A 22601-nucleotide genomic window follows, 5' to 3' on the forward strand; every position below is an offset into this window, starting at 1 on the left:
TTCCTAGGTAAAAATTGGTTTAATAGGACATACCCACAAACCAAATTTATTTTAGAAATAACACCTTAACAAGTGAACGAAGTCACATGTAAAGTCCATATGGATAATATATTCAGAGACTGAAGTCATGCATTTAGTTTCACTTGTAAAATCTACATAAAACCTCCAGCAAAGTGCACAGGATTTAAAAAAATAGAAATAATGATGGTAAGGCAGCTGTCTATGCTTAGGTGTATTTATGCACAAAAATGATTCCACTAAATCATTTTTAAGCATATGCTATTTGTCAGGTACAATGCCAGTCATTTTACATCAATTATCTAAGATATCTTTTTTATTATAACAATCCTAGGTAGGTATCATTCCCATTTTATGAATAATAAAATTAAAGTTTAATATCTCCAGATAGTACCACAGTAAAGAATTCAAACCCGAGTATACATGGCTTTTTCCATAATTCTGCACAACCTACATAAAGTAACTAGTAAATTTAAGATCTATGACAAAAAAATCTCAATAACTTAGTCTCATATCTTAAAACAATTTGAATATTTAAAAGAAAATTACTCACATAGCTCATATTCCATTTTTTTCACCAATCAGATCCTCAAGACCTTTCAGAATACTACACCTCTATATTGACTTAAATTTTAGTTATTATAGTTCCCCTTTTTTGAGCACCACGCATTGTATGAAGTGCTCCACATGCATTAACTCTTTAAGTGATCACAACACTATGAAAACATCTTCCATTTTACAAGTGAGAAAACAAGTTCAGAATGTTAAGTAACACAGAGGTAACAAATTCAGAGAAAGAAATCTGAGGTCTGTTCAACTCTAGAACCAACAATATTACTATTAAGGCACATGGAGTATTCTTTCAAATTGCAAATTATTTTTCCTAGATCATTTCCAAAAAGCAAATATAATAGTGCCTAATATATGTCAAGGAATGTGCATATTTATTTTCCTATTTAATCCTAATAATACTTCTCTGAGGAATGAAAGACAATGTTTATTAATATTCTATTTCACAGGTGGGAAAAAATGAGGTTCGGAAAAGTTGTATAGTGCTTTTTCTACTATGCAATGTTGCTGTCAATCCCTTGGAAATAGAACTTTCTGAAAATCTATATATACATAAATTCTTCAATAATTTGTTTGCATATATCATTAATTTTACTGAAAACCAAACACAAACAAAAACTCCAGTGAAATATGTTTCACTGATAAAAGAAAGGCTCTCACAGGATACTTATTCTCAATTCTATTACATATGTTCAAAGGCGTTAAAGGTTTTCTCTTGCCTTATTTCTGAACTGCATCACAAACTCAGAAAGGTAAACTTCTTTAAACTTTTACTGCAACAGAAATGTAGTGGTACTTGCAAATTTTTGACTTAAAGTCTACTATTTCTGATATTACTATAGCCACATATTCTCTTTTGTTTACTATTTGCAAGGAATACTGTTCCTCCATTCCTTCATTTTAGTTTGTATGTCCTTAAGCATAAAGTGAGTCTCTTGTAGATAGCATATAGTTGGGTTTTGTTTTATAACCACTTCGGCCACTGTCTTTTGATTGAGTTTAATCCATTTACGTTTAAGGTAATTATTAATAGAAAAGGGCTTACTTTTGCCATTTTGTTTTCTGTTTTGTAGTTCTTTAGTTCCTGTTTTTCTATTGTTGACCCCTTTTATGTTTTGTTATTTTTTTGTAGTAATATTTTTTCATTTTTCTTTTTATTTTGTGTACTTCTCTCTATATAATGTATGTGTATGTGTGGTTACCATGTGGCTTGTTAAAATGTCCATGCTACGCAAAATGATCTACAGATCACCATATATATCATTTCATTGCTATTCTATCAAAATCTTAATGGCATTTTTTACAGAAATTTTTTAAAAATCATAAAATTCCATACAAAAATTTTAAAAATCATAAAAATACGGAGCCACAAAAGACCAAGTATAGCCCAAGTGATCTTATGAAAGAACAACAAAGCTGGAGGCATTACATTTCCGGATTTCAAACTAAATTACAAAGCCATGATAATAAAACACTACAGTATCAGCATAAAGACAGACATATAACAATGAAACAGAATAGAGAGCCCAGAAATAAAGCATATACACAGTCAACTGATCTTTAACGAGGGTGCTAAGAACACACAATGGGGAAAGGATAGTTTCTTCAACAAACGGTGTAGGAAAAACTGTATATCTAATGTAAAAAAAAGAAATAGAATCCCCCTACCTTATCACACACAAAAATCACCTCAAAGTCAATTAACGATTTAAATGTAAGACCTGAGACTGTAAAACTCTCCCAAAAAAACACAGGGGAAAAGTTTCTTGATATTGGTCTTGGATAATTTCTCTGTTATAACATCAAAGCACAGGTAACAAAAGGAAAATTAGACAAGTGGAACCACACCAATTTAAAAACCTTCTTCATAAAGAAGTAAACAACAATTAAAAATCAACCTAAGGTAAAGGATAAAATATTTGCAAACCATATTTGCAAAGGGGTAAGGGATTAATATCCCTATTATTTGTTAATAATAACTCAAGATAAATCCTAGGGAACTGAACAGCATGGTGCCCATAGTTAACAAAAAAGGGACACCAGGAAACTCTGGGAGGTGTTGAATGTATCTATTACCTTGATTGTGGTGCCAGTGTCACAGGTGTTTGCATATGTCCAAATTCATCAAACTGGACATATTAAATACATGCAGTTCTTTGTATACTAATTATACCTCAATAAGGTTTAGAAAATGCAGTGATGTGTGAATGTGTGGTTACTCAGTCAAAGATGGTCAGGTAAGAGGCTCCACAGAAAGCACACCCTCAAGTCCTTTACCTACAACAGTCCCAGACATGAAGTCTGGTGACCATGAAATCTCAGGTCCGTTAAAATCTTCAGGAAACTTTCATACACTTTCACCAACTTCTACCTTAGTTCATGAGATGATCTCTTTATTCATTTTTAGCACTTGGATGTTAGAAATCTGCCTTAGGTTTTATTGTATTAATGTGAGTTCAATTTGCATTGTAATCCACTGACTGGTTCTCACTGAAGAGACACAAGCTCCACCATTTAAAAACTTATACAGTAATATTGTAATAACTATGTATGGTGCAAGATGGTTACTAGACTTATGGAGGGGGCCACTTTGTAAATTATATAAGTGCCTAACCATTTTGCTGTAACACCTGCAACTAATATAAAATAATATTGAATGTCAACCATAATTGAAAAAAAATTATGAACTGTAACAAGCTGTTTTCAAGTACTTACCTAGCTGAGAGGCAGAGTTGGGGTTAGATTCAAATGCAAGCTTTACCATTTACTGGCTGTGTTTATTATCACTGGCCAATCACAGCAGTTCGATCCTTAGTTACTTAACCTGTAAAGCTGGGATGACTTATACCTACCCTCACTCACAGAGTTGTTGTGAAGATCAAAGATGATGAATGTACATCGCCAGGTACTAATGGTGGTCCTTAATAAATATTATTTTAATTCCCTTGTTTTAAAGTTGACACTAAGGTGGAGATGGGAGGTTCGAAAACAACAACAAAAAAACTACCACATCCCCTCGAAAAACCTGCAGACATTCATATACGATACAAATCAGAGCAGAATACATTATCTTCCATCAGGGTCATAAATGTAAATTGTCGCAGCTTGAATGTGACTAGGATTTCTTAGTAAAAAAAGAAAAAAAAAAAGGCTGCACTTCATTGAGATAGTTTTGCTTAAATAGTCACATAAATACCTAATTCTTAATTAATCAAGAGAGTCATAGTTTCTGAATTTAGTCAGCTGGTTACATCTGAATGCTAGAAGATAGAGAATTATTCAGTCCTGCAGTCAAAAATGCACTGCTTTGTGAATGACAAAAGATAAGACTTTGGGAAAGAAAATATTTGAAGCTCATCTTGGGAACCAAGAAATTTGCATTTCATAGAAGGGATTTAAACTACATTGGAATATAAGGTGCTGGAAACAATTGCAGGCAATTGCTTTCTTGGTCCATTGCCTAACCCTATACTTATCACCCTTTGCAGTAGCAGTTTATGAGCTGGCCCTAGTCACCTAAATGCTGTATATCTTAGTTGGTTTGCCAAATAACAGACAAAGAAAAAGGCAGACCATCATATTATGACGTTTTTTTCTTAATTTAAGAGTATTCTTTTAAAAAATAGATTTCACTACAGAAACACTAACTCAACTAAGGAACCATATATTTCTTCTCAAGGACCATGGTACAACTAAGATTTTCTCTTTTCCATTTTCGTCTCTGGCTACAGGCAGAAATAGACTAGCTGACAGCAATAGTTTTGTCAGGGTATCTTATTTCTTGTATCCAGATAGAGTTAGGCTTTGTATTGTTTTTAGTGGCCTTTCATGTATTTTTTCTTTCATGCAGTTATTCAACAAACATTGTGTATCTACTGTGTACCACGAAAGCAGAGGTAAACGAGGCCCTAGACCAACAGGAAAAAGCACACAGGTTATTCATAATTCAGTTTTTGTTAAGTGCTATAATAAAGATATGCCCAGATTGTGGTGCTGGGTTACTTTACAAAGATAAAGAAATACATTCTGTGTACAAGAGCCTACACAGAATATGATAGAATTAAAATGAGGAAATCCATAGCTATTATGTTATAATTGTTTACTTGTCTGACCTTCCACCAGTAGTCAATAAGCTCCTTGAGTTCAGAAACCCATTTCTCTCACTTATTTATGTTTAGTACTTTTGTGGAGGTGATCCATAGAAACATAGCAAAATGTACTTTCTTGAATACCTAAATCCTTACAAAAATTTGTACACAAATGTTCAACACAACTCTGCTTCCCAGAACTTCCTGATTGTCTGTGTTAATCAATTATACAATTATAGAAATGGTGCAACATTTAAAGGTCATTCTAAATTAACCCCTTCATCACCTTAAGGTAAGAAAATTGAGCTCCAAGAAAAATGACTTAATAAGGTTATACAAACAGTACTGGGACCAGGAAGAATTCACTTTCAATCTAATGATTCATTGTCTTCTTTAGTTGATTTGACATTTTCCTTCATATAATCCTCATTTTTTTAAAGAAAAAAAATGATTTAAAAAGAAGAAAGCCTCTTTATCTTTCATAAGTCCAATAACTATTATAAGATTTTGGGAAATATAGAAAAAAAGGCTAAGAGAATAAACAATTTTACCTTTCTGCTTCTATCAATGAGAAAATACAACTATTAATACTTAAAGATCTTACTCTTTAAAGATACTACAACATAAGAATTCACAGGAATAATTAGGGAGAGCAACAAAGACCCTTCCTTATTCAAGGAAATGGAAATAATCAGACACATAACAAAGATGCTACATATCTGAATATGTACCTGATCCTTGAGAGAGATGTCAGATTTAATCCACAAGACAATGTCTTTCAGAATGTCACTTTCTGAAGTTCCCCTTTGAGATTCATTTTTTTGTGGCGTTTGTAATAACCAATGGCAGGTATAAATACAATAAATAATCTTTGTGGTATTTATTCACTCGAGAGGTTTTCTACGATAGCAAAACCTTTTCTTGAAATTCATATTTGTTCTTTTCACCAAGTAGTAACTTTTAAATGGAGTTTTTCGTTTGTTTCCATACATACACACAAACAAAAACCAGATCCTAAGTTTCACTGATAATTTTTTTTAAAGCATTATTTAACGTTGACCTTCAAAAGCTGATTGTATAAAACAGTATATAACCTACAGCCAGAGGTAACTCAGTGATCGTGTAGTCCAGCATTTCCCCAGCTAGTGTCCATGTGCACCTGAGGATGACATCTGAGAGGGAGAATGGGAAGTTGAGGAAGACAGAATGCGAGGGGAGAGATAGCCATAGCAATAAATACTGATACTTGCTCAATTTTGTCTAGGAAATTCCGGGTTATGTAAATAAATATTTAATGAGCACCAACTAGTGCCAGATTCTACTAGATGCTAGAGCAAACCGGGTTTATACCTGGATTTCTTAGAGCTTCTAACGTGCTAGTGTTTACTATGACCATGATGACCATATGTCCTAGTTTTCCTGGGCCGGCCCCAGTTTACAACTGTTTCAACATTAATAGCACCCTCTTTCACTCATGATAATTCTGTAAGTTGAAAGGAGGGTGAATATAATGCACAGATTTTCCTAAACTTATACGAACAGTGAAATACTTGTATTTACATTTCTACAACCATCTCCTGGAACAGTAGTCCATAAATCACAGTTTGGGAAAACTTGATCTACTCCAGTCTCTCTCTTTAATAGCTGATGGAAACTAGGGACCAGAGAATTAAAGAGACTCAGCTAGAAAATGGCAGAGATGGATTCCTGGATCCTATCTCTGATGCATTTTTTGATGTATCACAGATTACTACACTAAAACTCTCAACATGAAGTTAAAAATTCCTATTATTAGGTTGCAAGTATTATAATATTTTCTCCTAATAAAATGTCATCCATATTTACAAGTTAATTTCAATTTAAATGTAGTTCAAATAGATTTTTTCTTTTTAAATTATAGCTGTAGAATTAACCAAAAATGGAGTCAATGAAAAAACATCTTGTAGTCAACTCTTCAAGCTTTTAAGCTAAGTTTATTTATTTCCTATCCTCTGCTTTCTCTCTACTCTCTACCCCAGTAAATGTGAGGTAACTGATTTCTTCATATCTTCAAAGTGTCACTGGCCTAACAGGTGTGTGTTTGGTATATGGGAAAGGAGTTAATTTATCAATCAACAGACTTTCTAGTGCCTACTACAAAGAGTTTCACTATATTTTATTCCTCTTTATGGTCCCAAGTGTCCTTTTAAAGTAAGGATACTACTTTCTCAGGCCATTTGCTACCTATGAAAAGTCTGAAAAGGTTAAATTAAAATATAATTTCCCTTATGCTTTTCGAGTCTCTTCACGCTCACTAACAAAGGCTATTTTCTGATTCTGTTTGCACCAAAAGATATGGCTCTAGAAGAAAACCGGGCAGAGAATTCTATCTTTAAAAATAAATTATTCACATTTTGGGGTCATACATGGCCACTGCTATTTCTAGCTGTTATCCATTTTAGTTAACTTAAGTAGTTCTTTTGAGAAGAGGGAGTAAATGATTATATAAATTTTAAAAAGAAAGCTATTTTTTATGCGCTAAGAAACACAAATGGCCTTTACTGAGGAAAAGCAGAAAATACCAGTTAAAACACAGTTCAAAGTCTTGGGATATACATTTCTGTACAGTATATCTTTTTGCTCATCACCAGGAAAAGGGAGTTAGCATTAATTCTTACTCAGACAAGATAACCAGTGAAGTATATGAAAAGAAAATTATAAGGCGACTAAGGCAGAAGAACATTTCTGGAGAGAATCTACTCTCGGATTTGTAGATGGTGAGATGAGATGTATGTGGCAGAATATCCGTCTCACCATCGGAATGGACGCTGTGACGGTGGTGTAGAGCTTTGGAACACAGCTCTCTCTTCTGTGACTAGAAAAAGACCTGCTTACGATAATTTACCATTTGAAGCAATGAGCTTATTCAAGTCTAACTACTGTACTCAATTAGAGCCACCTGTTTAAAAAAAAAGGAATACAGATATTGATTACATCAAATGTTTTCATTGAGAAGTTGACACGAACACTCATACAGTTTATCGTGGATGGTCTCAGAAGCTTTCCTGTGTATGAGAAACAGAATTACAGGCCTTTTTGTACAAGTTCCTGTATATCTTGTCCATGCTGTTCTCAAAGACGGGTCGGTGGGACTTTCCTTTATAAGAGGCTGCCCTGTTGGACCAGTATTCGCCATCATCCAAATGGTGACTTCCACGTGGCCGCTGAAATGAGCTAGAAAAAAAGGATATAAAAGGCTGAAACAATGGTGGAAGTAGGGGAGAAGTAGTACTATATAAATTGCATATTTACAGAGCACTTCATGGGTATGTGATACTCTGGGTTATTAGAAATAAAAGACAATAAGTCCTGTGCCTTCAAAGGGTGATGCTATTGACATGAAATAATTACAAAACAATAAAATGAAAATTGTGTGTGAGAGATGGAGTTAAAAAGGAATTCAGAGAAGAGAGACAGGTGTGCCATGGTGAAAGCAGAGCCCAGAGGCTGCGGTATGGCCAGTTATGGCAGTGGCTGGCCTCTGAAGTCAGGCAGACCTGGCACTGAATTCTGTTCAGTCCTCTATAAGCTCAGGACCTTGGGCAGTTTATTTAATCATCCAGAGTCTTGGCTCCCTGTACTGTATCTTTGCAGTATTTGCTTTAAAAATCAAAGAAAATATATTTACAATGCATAGTACAACGCTTATCTTGCACACGGAAGTTATTAAGGATAAGGCACTGAACTACTAGGACTTTCTACATATTTATATATGTTGATCAACACATCTTACAACCCCCTCTGAAGTTGGTAAGTGTGGAAACTGAGACTCAGTGAAGTCAAGTGACTGCCTAAGACTGCTCAGAGAGGAAGTGGCAGAACGGAAAGGGGTACCATGTCTCTGGTTTTAAAGCCCTGTCTACCATGGCATGCTGCTATTGTCCTCAAGCTGGAGTAGAAAGTGAGCCTGCATGTGGACCACTTTCGGGAAATGAAAAACAAGGTAGAAGAATCTGGATCTGAAGTGATAAGGATTTACTTTAATTTTGAGAGTTTTGAAGAAAAGGACAAATAGGAAGCTATGAAATAGAACAAGACTACTGTTGTAACGAGACTAGAGAAGAAAAGGCAACTCTTTCTGAAAGCTGATAGCATTTTTTTATACATACCAAAGTTATAATTTTACTGTCATAAACATTAAGTTCTGGGCTTATTATATCATTTGTTAGAAACAAAACATTGACTTTCGCAAAGACTAAGTTCATTTTTTTTTAAATCAATAATCCACCTACTTCAATAAATTAAATACTTATTATAGATAAGACTTCTCAGGAATGTTAGAGATTATGAAGTTTGTGCCATAAAAAAACTACATGGCTATTAAATGCTACAAATATTTTCTTCAGATATTTGGAATCTCACTTCACACAAACAAATGATTTCTTCCATGACTTATCAGTCTCATGATGTTAGTTCTATTGTCAATTGTAAAAATAGGAATTCTTGCAGCTATATATCTGTAAAAAGTATTTGCTATTTGGCCTGAAGTCAGTCTTACCACCGAAACACAATAAAAGTGACAACAAAAAAAGGCATGGAGTGGCTCTGTTATCATTTCTAGAGCTTGACACAGTGTCAGTGATGATGTAAAGTAATGAGAACATTTATCCGCTCACTTTAGAAAACAGTTTGGTGTGACCTAGTAAGGGTGATTATGTAACATCAACCCAGGTAATCCACTTCTAAGGACCCCTGTGAAATTCTCGCACATGTGTACCAGGAGACAGGTACAGACATGTTCATAATAACACTCTTCATAACAGAGCTAAGAACTAGAAGCAGCCTGAATATGCATCTACCTTAGAACAGATAAATCAAATCAGGGTATATGTATACAATGGTATAATATACAGTGGGAAAATCAATAATCCAAATATAATAATAATCCATTACACAGTTGTAATTAAATTTATATGATGCTTAAAACAAGGAAAATTAAATAATTTTTAAAATAAATATAGATACATATATAACTACTGAAAAAAGGATTAATAGAAAAGTCACACTAGCTGTTACTTCTATGGAAAGAGATGCAATTGCTTAGGGGCATAAGGTATTGGTTATATTCTGTTTCTTAAGCTTGATGGTAAATAAGTGGTTTTTTATTATTACTATTACTATTATTATTATTATTATTATTATTATTATTATTATTTGGGATGCACAAACCTTAAAATATATTTCTTTGTTAGAGTTTATATATCTTATATTAAGTTTTTAAAAATTCACTTCCATGAACCATGACAATATGTCTTTCTACTTGCTGATGGCTTTGCTAAAATGGGATTCTACCTCACACATTCTATCAATATTTACTAGATCCTGTCAAACTTTATTCACACTTGGTATCACCTCTTTCACCCTGGAAAATTTTGAAAATGATATAGTCTTCGGGATGACAAATGTATTTTTTATGCTTAAAGCAGCTTTATTTGTAATAGTCACAAATTGGAAACAATCCAAATGTCCCTCATTTGTGAATGAATAAACAAATTCTAGTAACATCCATAAAATGAAATATTTTCAGCAATAAAAAGGAATCAACTGTTAGAAATAGATACAGGTTCCAAGTTGGATGAATCTTACAGACAAAGGTATTTTGAAACATGATTGTCATTACTTCTATTTTGTCCATTCAGTTTCAGAGAGGTAATTAAAACAATTTCTAATAATGTCAGTATAACCTTTAAAAATTTTCAAAAGGCTTTAGCCAAGTCTCAATGCTACTGTTTTGATATCACATTTCTTTTACTGTCTTTGCTCAAGAAATAGTCTAGCCAACTGAATATAATTTATTTCACACCATTTCTCCCCAACCCTAACTCCTCTGTCACTTAAAACCGTTTTTTGGCAATTTGAGTCAAGTGATAAAGAAATCACATGCACGAATACGTTAACAGAAAAATTTCTGCCTGTTCTATCTCTGCAAACATACCTAGCAGCCTAAGCCCCTGCATATGCCTCTATTCCCTCATACTATTTTAGGAGTCCCACATGTGGTTTGTTTGGTTGTCTTTTGTTTATTTGTTTTGTTTTGCAGCAAGTCATACACTAATTAACAGTTCACAAAACACAGATTTGTTGTCTGCAATCATCAACTTTACTGTACAGTGATGGCCAGATAATAATATCCTTTTCTGAGCTCTATAGTTTGTTTAGTTGCCAGGCTCATTCTACTACCATGAACCTACTCAACACAAGTTTGGCCAAAGTAGACATTCTAATGCTTTTGGATCTTGCAAATTTGGCAGGGAGTTTGTTTATATTTAAAATCGCAAACTTTTTCAATTTAGTAAACAGTATTGTGGCTCTCTGGAGAGAATTCTAGAATTGGTTCAGACTGGAAGTCTGAATTGCAAAACAGAGATGTGAACACAGAACAGGTTCTAACATGGTTCATGGGTAGACAGGTGCAAACAAAGAATATCAAAATCCTAAAAACAATATTTACTTGTATACAAGGAAGCCTTGGCTAATTAATGCACTGTGAACATATTAAGTTAATTCTGATTTTCCATTACTTGGTTTATTAGTAAGTTCAAAATGTGTAAGTGACACTAAAAAGTCTTATTATAATAACATAGTCCTTTAAAAACTACAGGTCTCTGTTTTGCTATGAGTATCTCCAGCATCCATTCATTCAAAAAATTTAGTAAGTTCCTACTATACTCTACAAAATACTGCATCAGTGCTATATGCCATAAAATGGTTATCTTCAAAGCAGGGATAATATTGTTATTTTATTAAATGCAGTGTTTGTTTTTATCAACTTAATAATCATGCTACTTGAATAGGGAGTATTCTCTTTAATTATGACAATGCTATTAAGAAAAAAAGAAAAAAGAACAGAGACCAGAGACCAGGATAATATCTCAGAACTGGGCAGTTTCAAATCCTAATTGTTAATAAGGTATAAATTATAAATTTATTTTTTAAAGCCTAGTGTATATGCAAAGAAGAGAAATGTCTTAGGCAGCTTATTATGGACCAGGAGACAAAGGACATAACCAGCTTTTTCTTTAGAAAAGAATGAACTCTCTTAAACCCTGATGGTGTTTTCTATAATCAGTATCAAATAAAAATCAAGCACATACATAGTGTTCAGATAAAATATCTATAAGGTTGTCTACATAGAAAAGAAAGTCAGATGGATATGCTACCCAAAGAATATTAATTCTAAAAAATAATTAGAAGGTCATGAGAATTTAAAAAGTCATCATTTACCATTTGTTGAAGAATCAGAGTTGAAAGTGACTTTAAAAAATGATGATGCATATGCTATACTTTAAACTTGTGACCTAAGAATCAATATAATGAAAAGTATTTTATAATATAAGAGATGAATTCCTTTCTATATTACTCTGTAAAAACTCCTATCAAGCAAAACTTTGACAAAACATGTAGACGAGCATTGATGATATAATATATGCTGTGGATGAATGGGTGGAAAGTAGAAAGGATTCAAAGTCTTGGAGTTCAGAATAGATGATAGAAGATTATATTATGGTCTAATAAAATCTAAAAGGTACTTTGTACCTTTAAAGATACCATAGATAAATGTCATAAAAGATATCAAAATGTATTGATAAATTATAGCACTATATTTCTCAAATTTTAATATGCATCAGAGTCATCTGGAAGGCTTATTGCAACTTAAATTATTAAGCCTCGGGTCTGAGATGGGATCCACGAATGTGAATTTCTAACAGGTATCAGGGTAATGCTGAATGCTGCTGGTCTAAGAACTATGCTTTAGAAAGCATTAAACTAGAGGTTTAGTTTTCTACAGGAAAAGAAAAAAAAACTCAGGGAAGAAATTCCATGTTGGCATTTATCTTCTATTAAGTAGCAGAAACTATACAGTGAACATCAAAAGGTATTTATTCAAATAAATTCACTGAAAACTGGTTATTTATGGTTTACTTACAGGTCACTTATTTCCCTTCCCTGAGTAAGAATGTGTAGAAATGAGCCACTGACAACAAATAAGTTCTAACAGCTTCCGTCACTGTTAATTCTAGTATTGATTCCTTATCTAGAGATGTTACTAAATATCACAATCATAAAATGGGTTTATTTAAATAATGCCTTAGAGTTTTAGCAATGTAACTGATCATTATTAATAAAAGACCCAATTTTAATATTTGAACAATATTTTTAAAATTGAGCTCCTAGCACACTTCAGAGACCTTGATGGGCAGAGAGAAACAAAGATAAGTAAAACATTTATGCCTTCAGAGAGCTTACAGCTAATAGAAGAAAGCGAGAGAGAGATAGAAGGAAGTAGTTATCATTGCTAATTGAAATTATATATATGAGAGGAAGTGGCAGGATAATAGAGAAAATAACTACATCTTAATCCTAAAGAATGAGTAGGCATTTGCTAAATAAACAAGAAGAAATGGGTTATTCCAGGCATCATATTGTGACAGAACCAAGCATGAAACAGTCCAGAATGTCATGAAAAACCAGGTATATCTGCAGAGGTAAGAATAAAGTAAGAGCTAAACAGAGAATTTTATCCTGGGAGTAATAAGAAACTTACAATGGGAGAACAAAATGGGATTTCTATTATGATGGGATATTAAATTAAAATTACAATAAAGTCTCCTTAATCTCAAATACTATTTTCAGTGTATATCCAGGTAAAAATGACAAACTGTCTTTATTTAAACACACAAGAATAGTATTTTAAGCTGATATTTTAAATCATCTCTCTGGTTTCACTAATGTAGGTTAAACTCCATATCATTACCATGTCCACAGAGAGCAACTAGTTTATTTTCATTATTCTTTTATGAATGTCATACCATCCTTCCAGTAAAAAAAAACAAACAAACAAAAAAGCAAAACAAAAAAGCTAGTCATAAAACTGACCTAATATGGAGTATAGACAGATTACTTCAGAGAAGATCCATAAATAAATAAAAGAATGAACATATTTATTCCTAAAGGCAGTTATCACTAAAGCTTAAATGACTATAGTTTGAGCATAATATCAGTAATACTACTTATTATGGTTCCCCCAAAGCTAACTTGGGATGGCTGCTAATAATCTTTTCCATGTCATCATCTAGTCAGTAGTCCACCTACCTAATAATATTTAGTGAGGACCATAACTGCCTACTCATTTATGAGAATGTTAGAAAATCATAATCCTTACTAAAAGTTACATTTAATGTATTACTTTCTCATAATCTATTTAAAAAATAAATTAGTCTGGCAAGAATTGCTAGTCATAAAACCATTCTAGTTGTCTACTAGTGTTCTTTAAGGAGGCTACAAGTTAAATGCTAGACATGTACTGATATTTTCCAGATACCAGGCATTAATATTAAGTAGGCTAGTCTAATTAATAAGATTATACTTTTGTTTTTAAAGATGAATATACTTCCCTTTTCTAATAATGAGAAACTTCTCTAGACCCCTAAGCTATAATTTTTACATTTTGAAAAATCACGTAAATATGCAGCAACCCAAATTTTCTGAATATCAATATGCCTTTTTGACAAAAACTTTTAAAAAAGAAAAACTAAATCTTAAATATTTAATGAAAAAGTTCTTTATGATACTTGAGTTAATAACACAAGATCCAATGAATTCAAATTAGAATTAAGCAACATTTTTCTCACTTAAAAATGAAAGCTTATTTTTAGTTATTCAAGAGATTTTAAGTATACATATATATAAATATATATACATATACATATATATTTAGACTTTTTTCCTTTTATTTGTTAATACTAAAGATAGATTTTGGCTATTTATTACATCTTAGTAGATTTGTCAAATTAATCAGATAATGACCAATGGGAAAGAGAACTAAAGTCGATCCTGTGTTATTTAAAAATATATAGGCAAAATTTAAACTACTCAGTTTGAAATTCTGTTATAAATAATTTCATAATTAAAGCATTTATATTGAGCATATTCCTACTGTTAGTAACCTGAAAAAATATGCATAAGAAAATAGAAAACAGTTTTTATCAGTAGCCAATTCCATAAAAGAACAACATGGCTAAAAGTTTTGGGCAATAGACATAAAAGGTCAAGTCATATTCTAAACGTGAACTTCAAATTATTTTTATACCATTTCTTTTTGTGGCTAACTCACATCTATATGAAGCATCACCTCATGCCTTGTCTTTAATTAGGACTAATGCTCAAATAGGATAGTGATGCCAGAAGTACTGAAGAAATTTGAGATATACATAGAAGATACTAAAAGGAGGGAAGAGCATCCTAGGGCCCTGGGAAGTAGCAAGGCTACCATAGCAAATGTCTAAAGTTTTATAAAAGGCGGGCAATATGAAAGTAAGAAGGAAGTCTGTAGGGGTAGTAGATTCTTTCCCCAATCCAGCTCTCAAATCCCAAAGTATTGGAAGTAAAGGTCACTTAATAACTCCTTGAAAAGAGATTTCTTCCAAATCAATTTCAGATTCAAAGGTGGTGGAAAACATAGGACAGCTAGCATGGACATACAAATACATCCTGAAATAAGCCCTTGATATGTGGATTTGCAGGGAAGCCATATATACTAAATATCTTAAGTAGGATGAAAGCATCACCATTAATTGACTATATTTGTTTTCACTGAAAAGTTTCAGTAATACAAACATTAAAATATCTTAATAGGATTTTACATAATTAAACTTTTAAATTTTTAAAGAAATAATTAATTGCTCATTTGAATCTGAATTTCCCACAAATCCAGCAGATTAGGAAGAACGTTGTTTTTATATCGACCATGAGAAAGATCTCTATACACAGAATTAACCAAACTCATACCTATACTCGGGGTCACTGTCATAGGCAGAGTCTCTGTATAAAAGACCTCTTTTTAGTTCCAGTTCATCTTCTTTCTCTAGGTCTCTCTCATCCTGAAAAACATAAAGATTTTCATGAATTCATTTTATAGTTAAAATGATGCTATGTCTCTTTGGGAAATGTTCTCCTCCTCCCCATGATAAGAAACTGAATTAAATGTTTGGATATGTTAGGAAAGAAACAAAAGGGTAAGTGAGACTTTATTATTCTGTTCAATAAAACTAATATGGCTTTATTATATTTTTGCTAATACTGTTTATCAAAGATTGGGCACCCAGTAGATGCTTACTGAATCAATGAATGAATGGGAATGAATACTGTATGTTAAGATATGTAATAAGATGTGTAGTAATAACTTGCACATTGCTATGTGACCTCTGAAAAGACTGTACCTGCATTCTGAAGGATAAGTATTTGGGAGAACTATGTAGAAATAAGCATTCTAACATGTACCTATGACTGACAAAGTAGACGACTTAGAATAATTACTCATAAGCCAAAATGCAATAACAAGCTACAAGAAGCAAAAATGAAAAGCAAGCTAGTCGAAATCAAAATACATGGCTACTCATTCTTCTATGGGCGACCTGTTCTTTTAATAGACACATTCAAGGGCTTGAGAAATAAGATTCTAAAGAGATAGCTTTGTGAGCTATATCATTCATAGTAATTATGTTCTTAATGGTATTTTATATATTTAATATCAAACATCTTTTTCATCTACTGGCCAATGCCCTTATTACTCAGTCAAACTAGAACAGAAATAAAGAGAATTGATAACAAAAGGAACTAGGAAACACAAATAGATTGCTGTTAGGTTTAGTGTTAATAAGGGATTCATTCACTTTATGTAAGAAATCAGCTGAACACAGATTATGAAGAAAAATAATTTTAAAAATTTGAAGACAGCATGAAATTGGAAAGGGAGCATTCAGTTAAAAATGTAAGCAATAAATAATAGAGCCATTTGTGACAACATGGATGGACCTCAAGATAAATATGCTAAGCGAAATAAGCCAGACAGAAAAAGTTGAAAATCACATGATATCACTTATATGTGGGATATAAACCTAAAAGCAACAAGAGAATAGGACAAACAGAGATTCATGGACATGGACGATAGACTAGTGGTTACCAGAGGACAGGGGCGAGGGGAGAGGGAGGAGGTAGATGGGGTAAAAGGGGTCAAATATTTGGCAACAGAAAGAAATCTAACTATGGGAGGTGAACATGCAATGTAAATATATATATGCCTTACTGTTAAATGTACAGCTGAAACTTACTGGATTTTATTAACCAATATCACTATAAAAATAAATTAAATTTTAAAATAAACAAGTTTAAAAATCACAGAAAATGTGAATATATATTTGGAATTATTATAGCTTCTAGGTGAATTGAACATGTCTATCATGAAGTAACTTCATTTATTTCTATTAATGTTTTTTTTCCCTTAACATTTTTGGGGGACTATTAATGTAGCACAATAGCTTTCTTTTAGTACTTGGATGGTATATATTTGTCCTTTGATTTTCAACCTTTCTTTATTATTAGGTTTAAATTTTTTCCTTAAATAGCATATAATTAGATGTTGCTTATTTTGGTCTAGTCTTATAAGTCAATAAAGTGGAGTATTTATTATTAACAAATCTCTCTTATAAGTCAATAAAGTGGAGTATTTATTATTAATAAATCTCTATTAAAAAGTGGAGTATTTATTATTAATAAATCTCTATTAATATCACAGCAAATACAATTGCCTGTAATGAACGCAAAAGACACTACAAAAGTTTAAGAAATTAAAAAATGTAATGTTTTCAATCTCAAGAAATAGATTATGTTGCAACTAACTGAGAGATGTAAATAATATTAAATTAAAAATTCTATACATGGCAAAAGTTATTAAGTTCTACATTATATTTCAAATTCTACACATGGCAAAAGTTATTAAGTTCTACATTATATTTCTAGATTATATAAGTGATATCAGACAGAACCATAAATCAATATTCTTTGTTTAAATTTGTCAATACAATTAAAAAAATTAATTTTTGACCAGTAGCAATAAAAATATTGACTACATTTTAAAAGTTTATATATAAAAAAATATATAAAAATACCTTTAAAAAATCTTAGCCTCAATTATTCATTAAACAAAAGCCATATTTTGAGCTGAGTAGCTGCTATTCTAGACTCTGAAGATAGAAAGATGACCATGACATGGTTCCTGCACACTTGTGGAATAAGATTTGTTTATTCTATGACGTTCTGTGGTAAAATGGACTAAAGGGTAGATTTATCAGGAGACATAGTAAAGAACAAAGTAAGAACACTACAATTAATTAAGCATTGGGAAAAGAGAATGGTTGTCTTAAGAGGGAGTAAGATTGCAATCACTACAAACTATTCATGCAGAGCACTGATCCCCATCTAGACTGAGGATGTCATGGAGGATAATTCTGCCCTGAGAAACAAAAAGGACTAGATGGCCTTCGTGGTTATTCCTTGCAAATTTTAAGACTCTATTTTGTGACGTTTTATACATACTTGATACACATACATATCTCTCATAAGAGTCCTTTTATATAGTCTTTTTTTTAAAGGTCAGGTTACATAAAAGCCAAGAGGCAACAAACATCACATTTTATTATAAGCTATTAACTATGGATCAAGCAAACATTTGAAAAGATGTATCATTCTTGTCAGTGCCAGCAAATACATTCCTGGGGCAAGGAGAGGTAATTCTCCCTTATTCCTCACCAACATTCCCATTTTCCCACATACAAGTGCAGAAAAAGATAGATGACACCAATATTTCTCGAGTAACTTCAAAGTATCTAGGACTCAGGTACTTCTCATATGGATATCATTTAAGCCTTCAATAACCTTATCAAAAAAGTACTGAAACTCAGAAAAATTATATAACTTGCCCAAAAATACAAGTTATTTAGTGATAGAACTGGACTTTAAATCCAGATGTAATTTGATTTACATTATATTGCCTCCCAGAATGCAAGTAAACTAGACTATGAAATCAAAACCTCCATCCCAAGCCATTAAGATTATCCTTCTAGGTGAAAATTAGGCTCAGATTCCTTCAGCTAATATCTACTTGGTTTTTTAGGAGAATATTCTAAAATAATATAGCCCAGAAGAAACTTTTTCAGAATTTCCATGAATACTTTTTTTTTTTCAGCAAAAGTCATCAATAAAATGAAACATTATTAAAAGAAGCTGGGGCTCTCCTCTGAATAGGCAGTAAATTAAATGTTCTCTTAATATTCCTTTCACCAATGATCACTATCTTACACATGTAAATGACATCATACCTAGAATATCCCTGGAACAAAAAAATAAAAGATATCCACTCATGCTTGCAAATTTAAAAATTTAGGACAAAAGAAAAAATAAAATAAAAAACAAATCTGGGTGAATTCGTCTGAGGTAAGAGCCACACTAAAGAAAATTCTAGAGTATTATAATCACAGGAGTAAATAATCATAGAGGAAGCTTGGAGATGCAATGTGGAATAAAGAGCCACAAAATGGTAATATATGATAACATCTAAGTAAGTATCACCTACATAAAGTACGATGATGTAATATGATGCTTAAAATATACAAAAATACCCCACACAGGATAACAATAGTATGTTAAGTCAGAAGGTGAATAACAAAGTTAATATGTTCATTTATATTAAACTTTAAGAATACCTGTTTTAATCTTTAATGTAACCATCAAAAGAATAGAAAAAGCATCACAACTTAATGTTTGAAATATTAACATATAATCAATCCCAAAGAAGACAAAAACGAAGGAAATATAGAATGTTAAAAAGGCAGGATACATACAAATAGTAGATTTATAACCAAATATATCAGTAGGTATATTAAATATGAACAGAGTAAATACTATAATTAAAACACAATGATTACCACATTGCATAAAAAGTCAACACATACTATTAAAAATTCCCCTTATGTAAACAGAAAGGTTGAAAGAGTAAAGATGAAGGAAAATGAAACACATTAACAAACACACCACTTAACAACAGATGTCAAACACACCACTTAACAACAGACATCACATTCTGTTTGCCAGTACACTTGGACCAAAAATGACCACAAACTAGGTATAAATGAAGTTTCAACAAATCGCTCTCTGGTGATTGCCAGAGGGGATGGGGGTTGGGGGGTTGGGTGAAAAAGGTGAAGAGATGAAGAAGTACAAATCAGTAGTTACAAAACAGTTACGGGAATTTAGAGTATAGCACAGGATATATATAGTCAATATTATTGTAATGGTTGTGTATAGTGCCAAGTGGGTGGTAGAGTAACCGGGGGATCATGTCATAAATTATATAAATGTCTAACCATTGTCCTGTATATCTGAAACTAATATAAAATGACAAATAAATTCGTTTACCATAAATAAAAATAGAAAATAAATTTTCACCAATTATGGGTTATGACATGAATGATATTAAAGTGAATGGAAAATTAGGTAAAAAAATGAGGGCATCCTATCATTTGTGACAATATAAATGAACCTTGAAGGCATTATCCTAAGTCAAATAAGTCAGACAGAGAACGACAAATACTGTATGATCTCACCTATATGTAGAATCTAAAACAAAAACAAAAACACCAACATCATAGAAAAAGAGATTAGATTTGTGGTTACCAGAGGTGGGGATTTTGGGGAAGAAGGAATTGAAGGAAGGTGGTCAATAGGTACAAACTAAAAACAAAAAACAAAAACAAACAAAAACTTCAGAAGACTGAAAAATTAAATAGTCACAAACCACAGAATAAAGCAAAAAATAAAAAATTAGAATAACCCCACACAAAGAATGTTTGGAAATCTAGCAATATACTTTTAAATAACCCAAGGTAAAAAAGAAATTACAATGGAAATTAGAAAATATTTTGAACCAAAATATGTAAAAATATGGCATTAAAACTTATGAGATCCAGCTAATACATTGCTTAGAAGGAAATCTATAGCTTTAAATACATGTATAAATTAGGTGAAAGACTAAATATTAATGATGTGAATAGTCACCGAAAGTTTGTAAGAGAAAGAACAGCAAGTTAATTCCAAAGAGGAGAAAGAAAGAAATGATATATGGCAAAAGTCAATAATGTAGGAAAAATATACAACAGAGCCAATAAAACAAAATTTTTCAGGAGGAAAAAAGTAATAAATCTCATAAACCTCTGGTGAGACTGACTTCTCAGTTTTTATAATTATCTGTTTTATTACCATCACAAATAGTAAACATTTATTAAACACTTTCTATATGCCAGTGTCATTCTAAACATGTTACATATACTGCTTCTATTAATACAAGAAACCTTTGAGGAAACTGTAGCATAGAGAAGTAAATTGCCCAACAGACTGGTTCCAGACAGAACCTTCATAAAACGGCACATTCTGAGCAGCATGATGAAATCTCCTGCCATCCCACTGAGAACATGAATCATTTCTTTGTCCAGAGTGTCTAAGCTATATCTGCTTCCCATCCCACTGGTCACTCAGTGGCCATCTCGGTTATCAGATTTACTACTGCAGGATTGCAGTGCTCGTATTTCAATGATTCTTATTTTACTTAATAATGTCCTCACAGGACAATAGTGATGCTGGCAATTTGAATAGGCCTAAGAGAAGCTGTAAAGTGCTTCCTTTAAGTGAAAAGGTGAAAGTTATCCACTTAATAAGAAAATAATCGTGTGCAGAGGTTACAAATCTCTACAGTAAGAATGAATCTTCTATTCGTAAAATTGTGCGGAAGAAATTCGTGCTAGTTTTTCTGTCACACTTCAAACTATAAAAGTTATGGCCACAGTGTATATGGTTAAGTGCTTAGTTAAGAAAGAAAATGCATTAAAATTGTGGGTGGAAGATATGAACAGGAAACATGTCTTATAGGCAGCAAGGAACATGTTACGCAGGAAAGCACTGAGCCTATGTGAAGACTTTAGCCAGCAGCCCCCTGAAATAAGTGACCATGTTCACATAACTTTTATTACAGTATATTATTATAATAGTTTTAATTTTATTATTATTAGTTGTTAATCTTACTGTGCCTAATTTATAAATTGTATTATCGATATGTATGTATGTAAAGGAAAAAATGTACTATGTATAGGGGTTTGGTACTACCTGCAGTTCAGGGGGTCTTGGAACATAACCCTTAAGATAAGGGCAGGGGGACTGCTGTGCCTACTCTAACCCTCAAATGCATTTGACTTCATGACTCCTGTATTCCAGGATGAAATCTAAATTTCTTATCCTAGTTTTTCATTATCTGGCCCAACATGAACCTTCTGCTTTAACTGGATTATTCCTCACAATTTCCAGAATGAGTTTTATCTAAAAACATTAATTTCCAGACAAGAGAGGTGGACAAGATTAAGCCATACTCTGACTTCTACCAAAAGGCAACAGAGCATGGGCCTTAGATGTAATAGCGAAAGGACTGGGATTTTTGTTAAAATGATCTCGCATTTTCTTGAATACATGTGTATGTCAAAATGTTGGGTATTTGCTTTTTTCCACTGGATTTTATTTTCAACAGAATCTTTTTCCTGATCACTGACTTCCATCAGTTTGTTTGAGATGGACTCTCTTCATTTTTTAATGATTGTCTAACTTCTGATATAGTATGTTTTATGCTCTTTACTAGTCAAATATTTAATAATTCACAAAGGACTTTTTCACTGTTCCAGAAGAGGTTGCTATTTAATTTGTAAAATAAAAATCTGTTTTCTCTTTAAAAATTCTCTGGGAAGCTAAAACACTCCCGATGTTTATGTTTATCTGTATATCTTTGTCTCTGACTGTATATCTTTGTCTCTGAGTATCCTTCACACAGGACCAGAATGGACCTGTGTCCGGGGAGCATGTTTCAGTGTACAGCTCACAATGTCTCTCTCTGGTATGTTACTGTTTATGTTTCTGAACATGTATTGTTACCAAGGGTCTTATGTTTGCATGTTTTTACATGTTTTTATTTGAGCATATTATTGGGCTTATGTGCAGATTGACTATGTGTTT

General features: G+C 32.4%; 1 protein-coding gene across 11 annotated transcripts in view; it reads right to left on the minus strand.

The window, feature by feature from the left end:
* The window catches only part of SPATA6 (spermatogenesis associated 6), a 100835-nt gene continuing 78234 nt past the window's right edge, over positions 1-22601 (minus strand). For all 11 annotated transcript variants that reach the window (XM_015595222.2, XM_006919169.3, XM_015595220.2 and 8 more), the window contains 2 exons: positions 15504-15595; positions 1-7889 (listed from right to left, as the gene is read on the minus strand). In XM_015595222.2, coding sequence (XP_015450708.2) covers positions 7709-7889; positions 15504-15595 — 273 coding nt within the window. In that variant the 3' untranslated portion in view covers positions 1-7708. The remainder of the gene's footprint in view (positions 7890-15503; positions 15596-22601) is intronic.

This window comes from Pteropus alecto, unplaced genomic scaffold (genome assembly GCF_000325575.1).
Source record: "Pteropus alecto unplaced genomic scaffold, ASM32557v1 scaffold25, whole genome shotgun sequence".
Taxonomy (NCBI): Eukaryota; Metazoa; Chordata; class Mammalia; order Chiroptera; family Pteropodidae; genus Pteropus; species Pteropus alecto.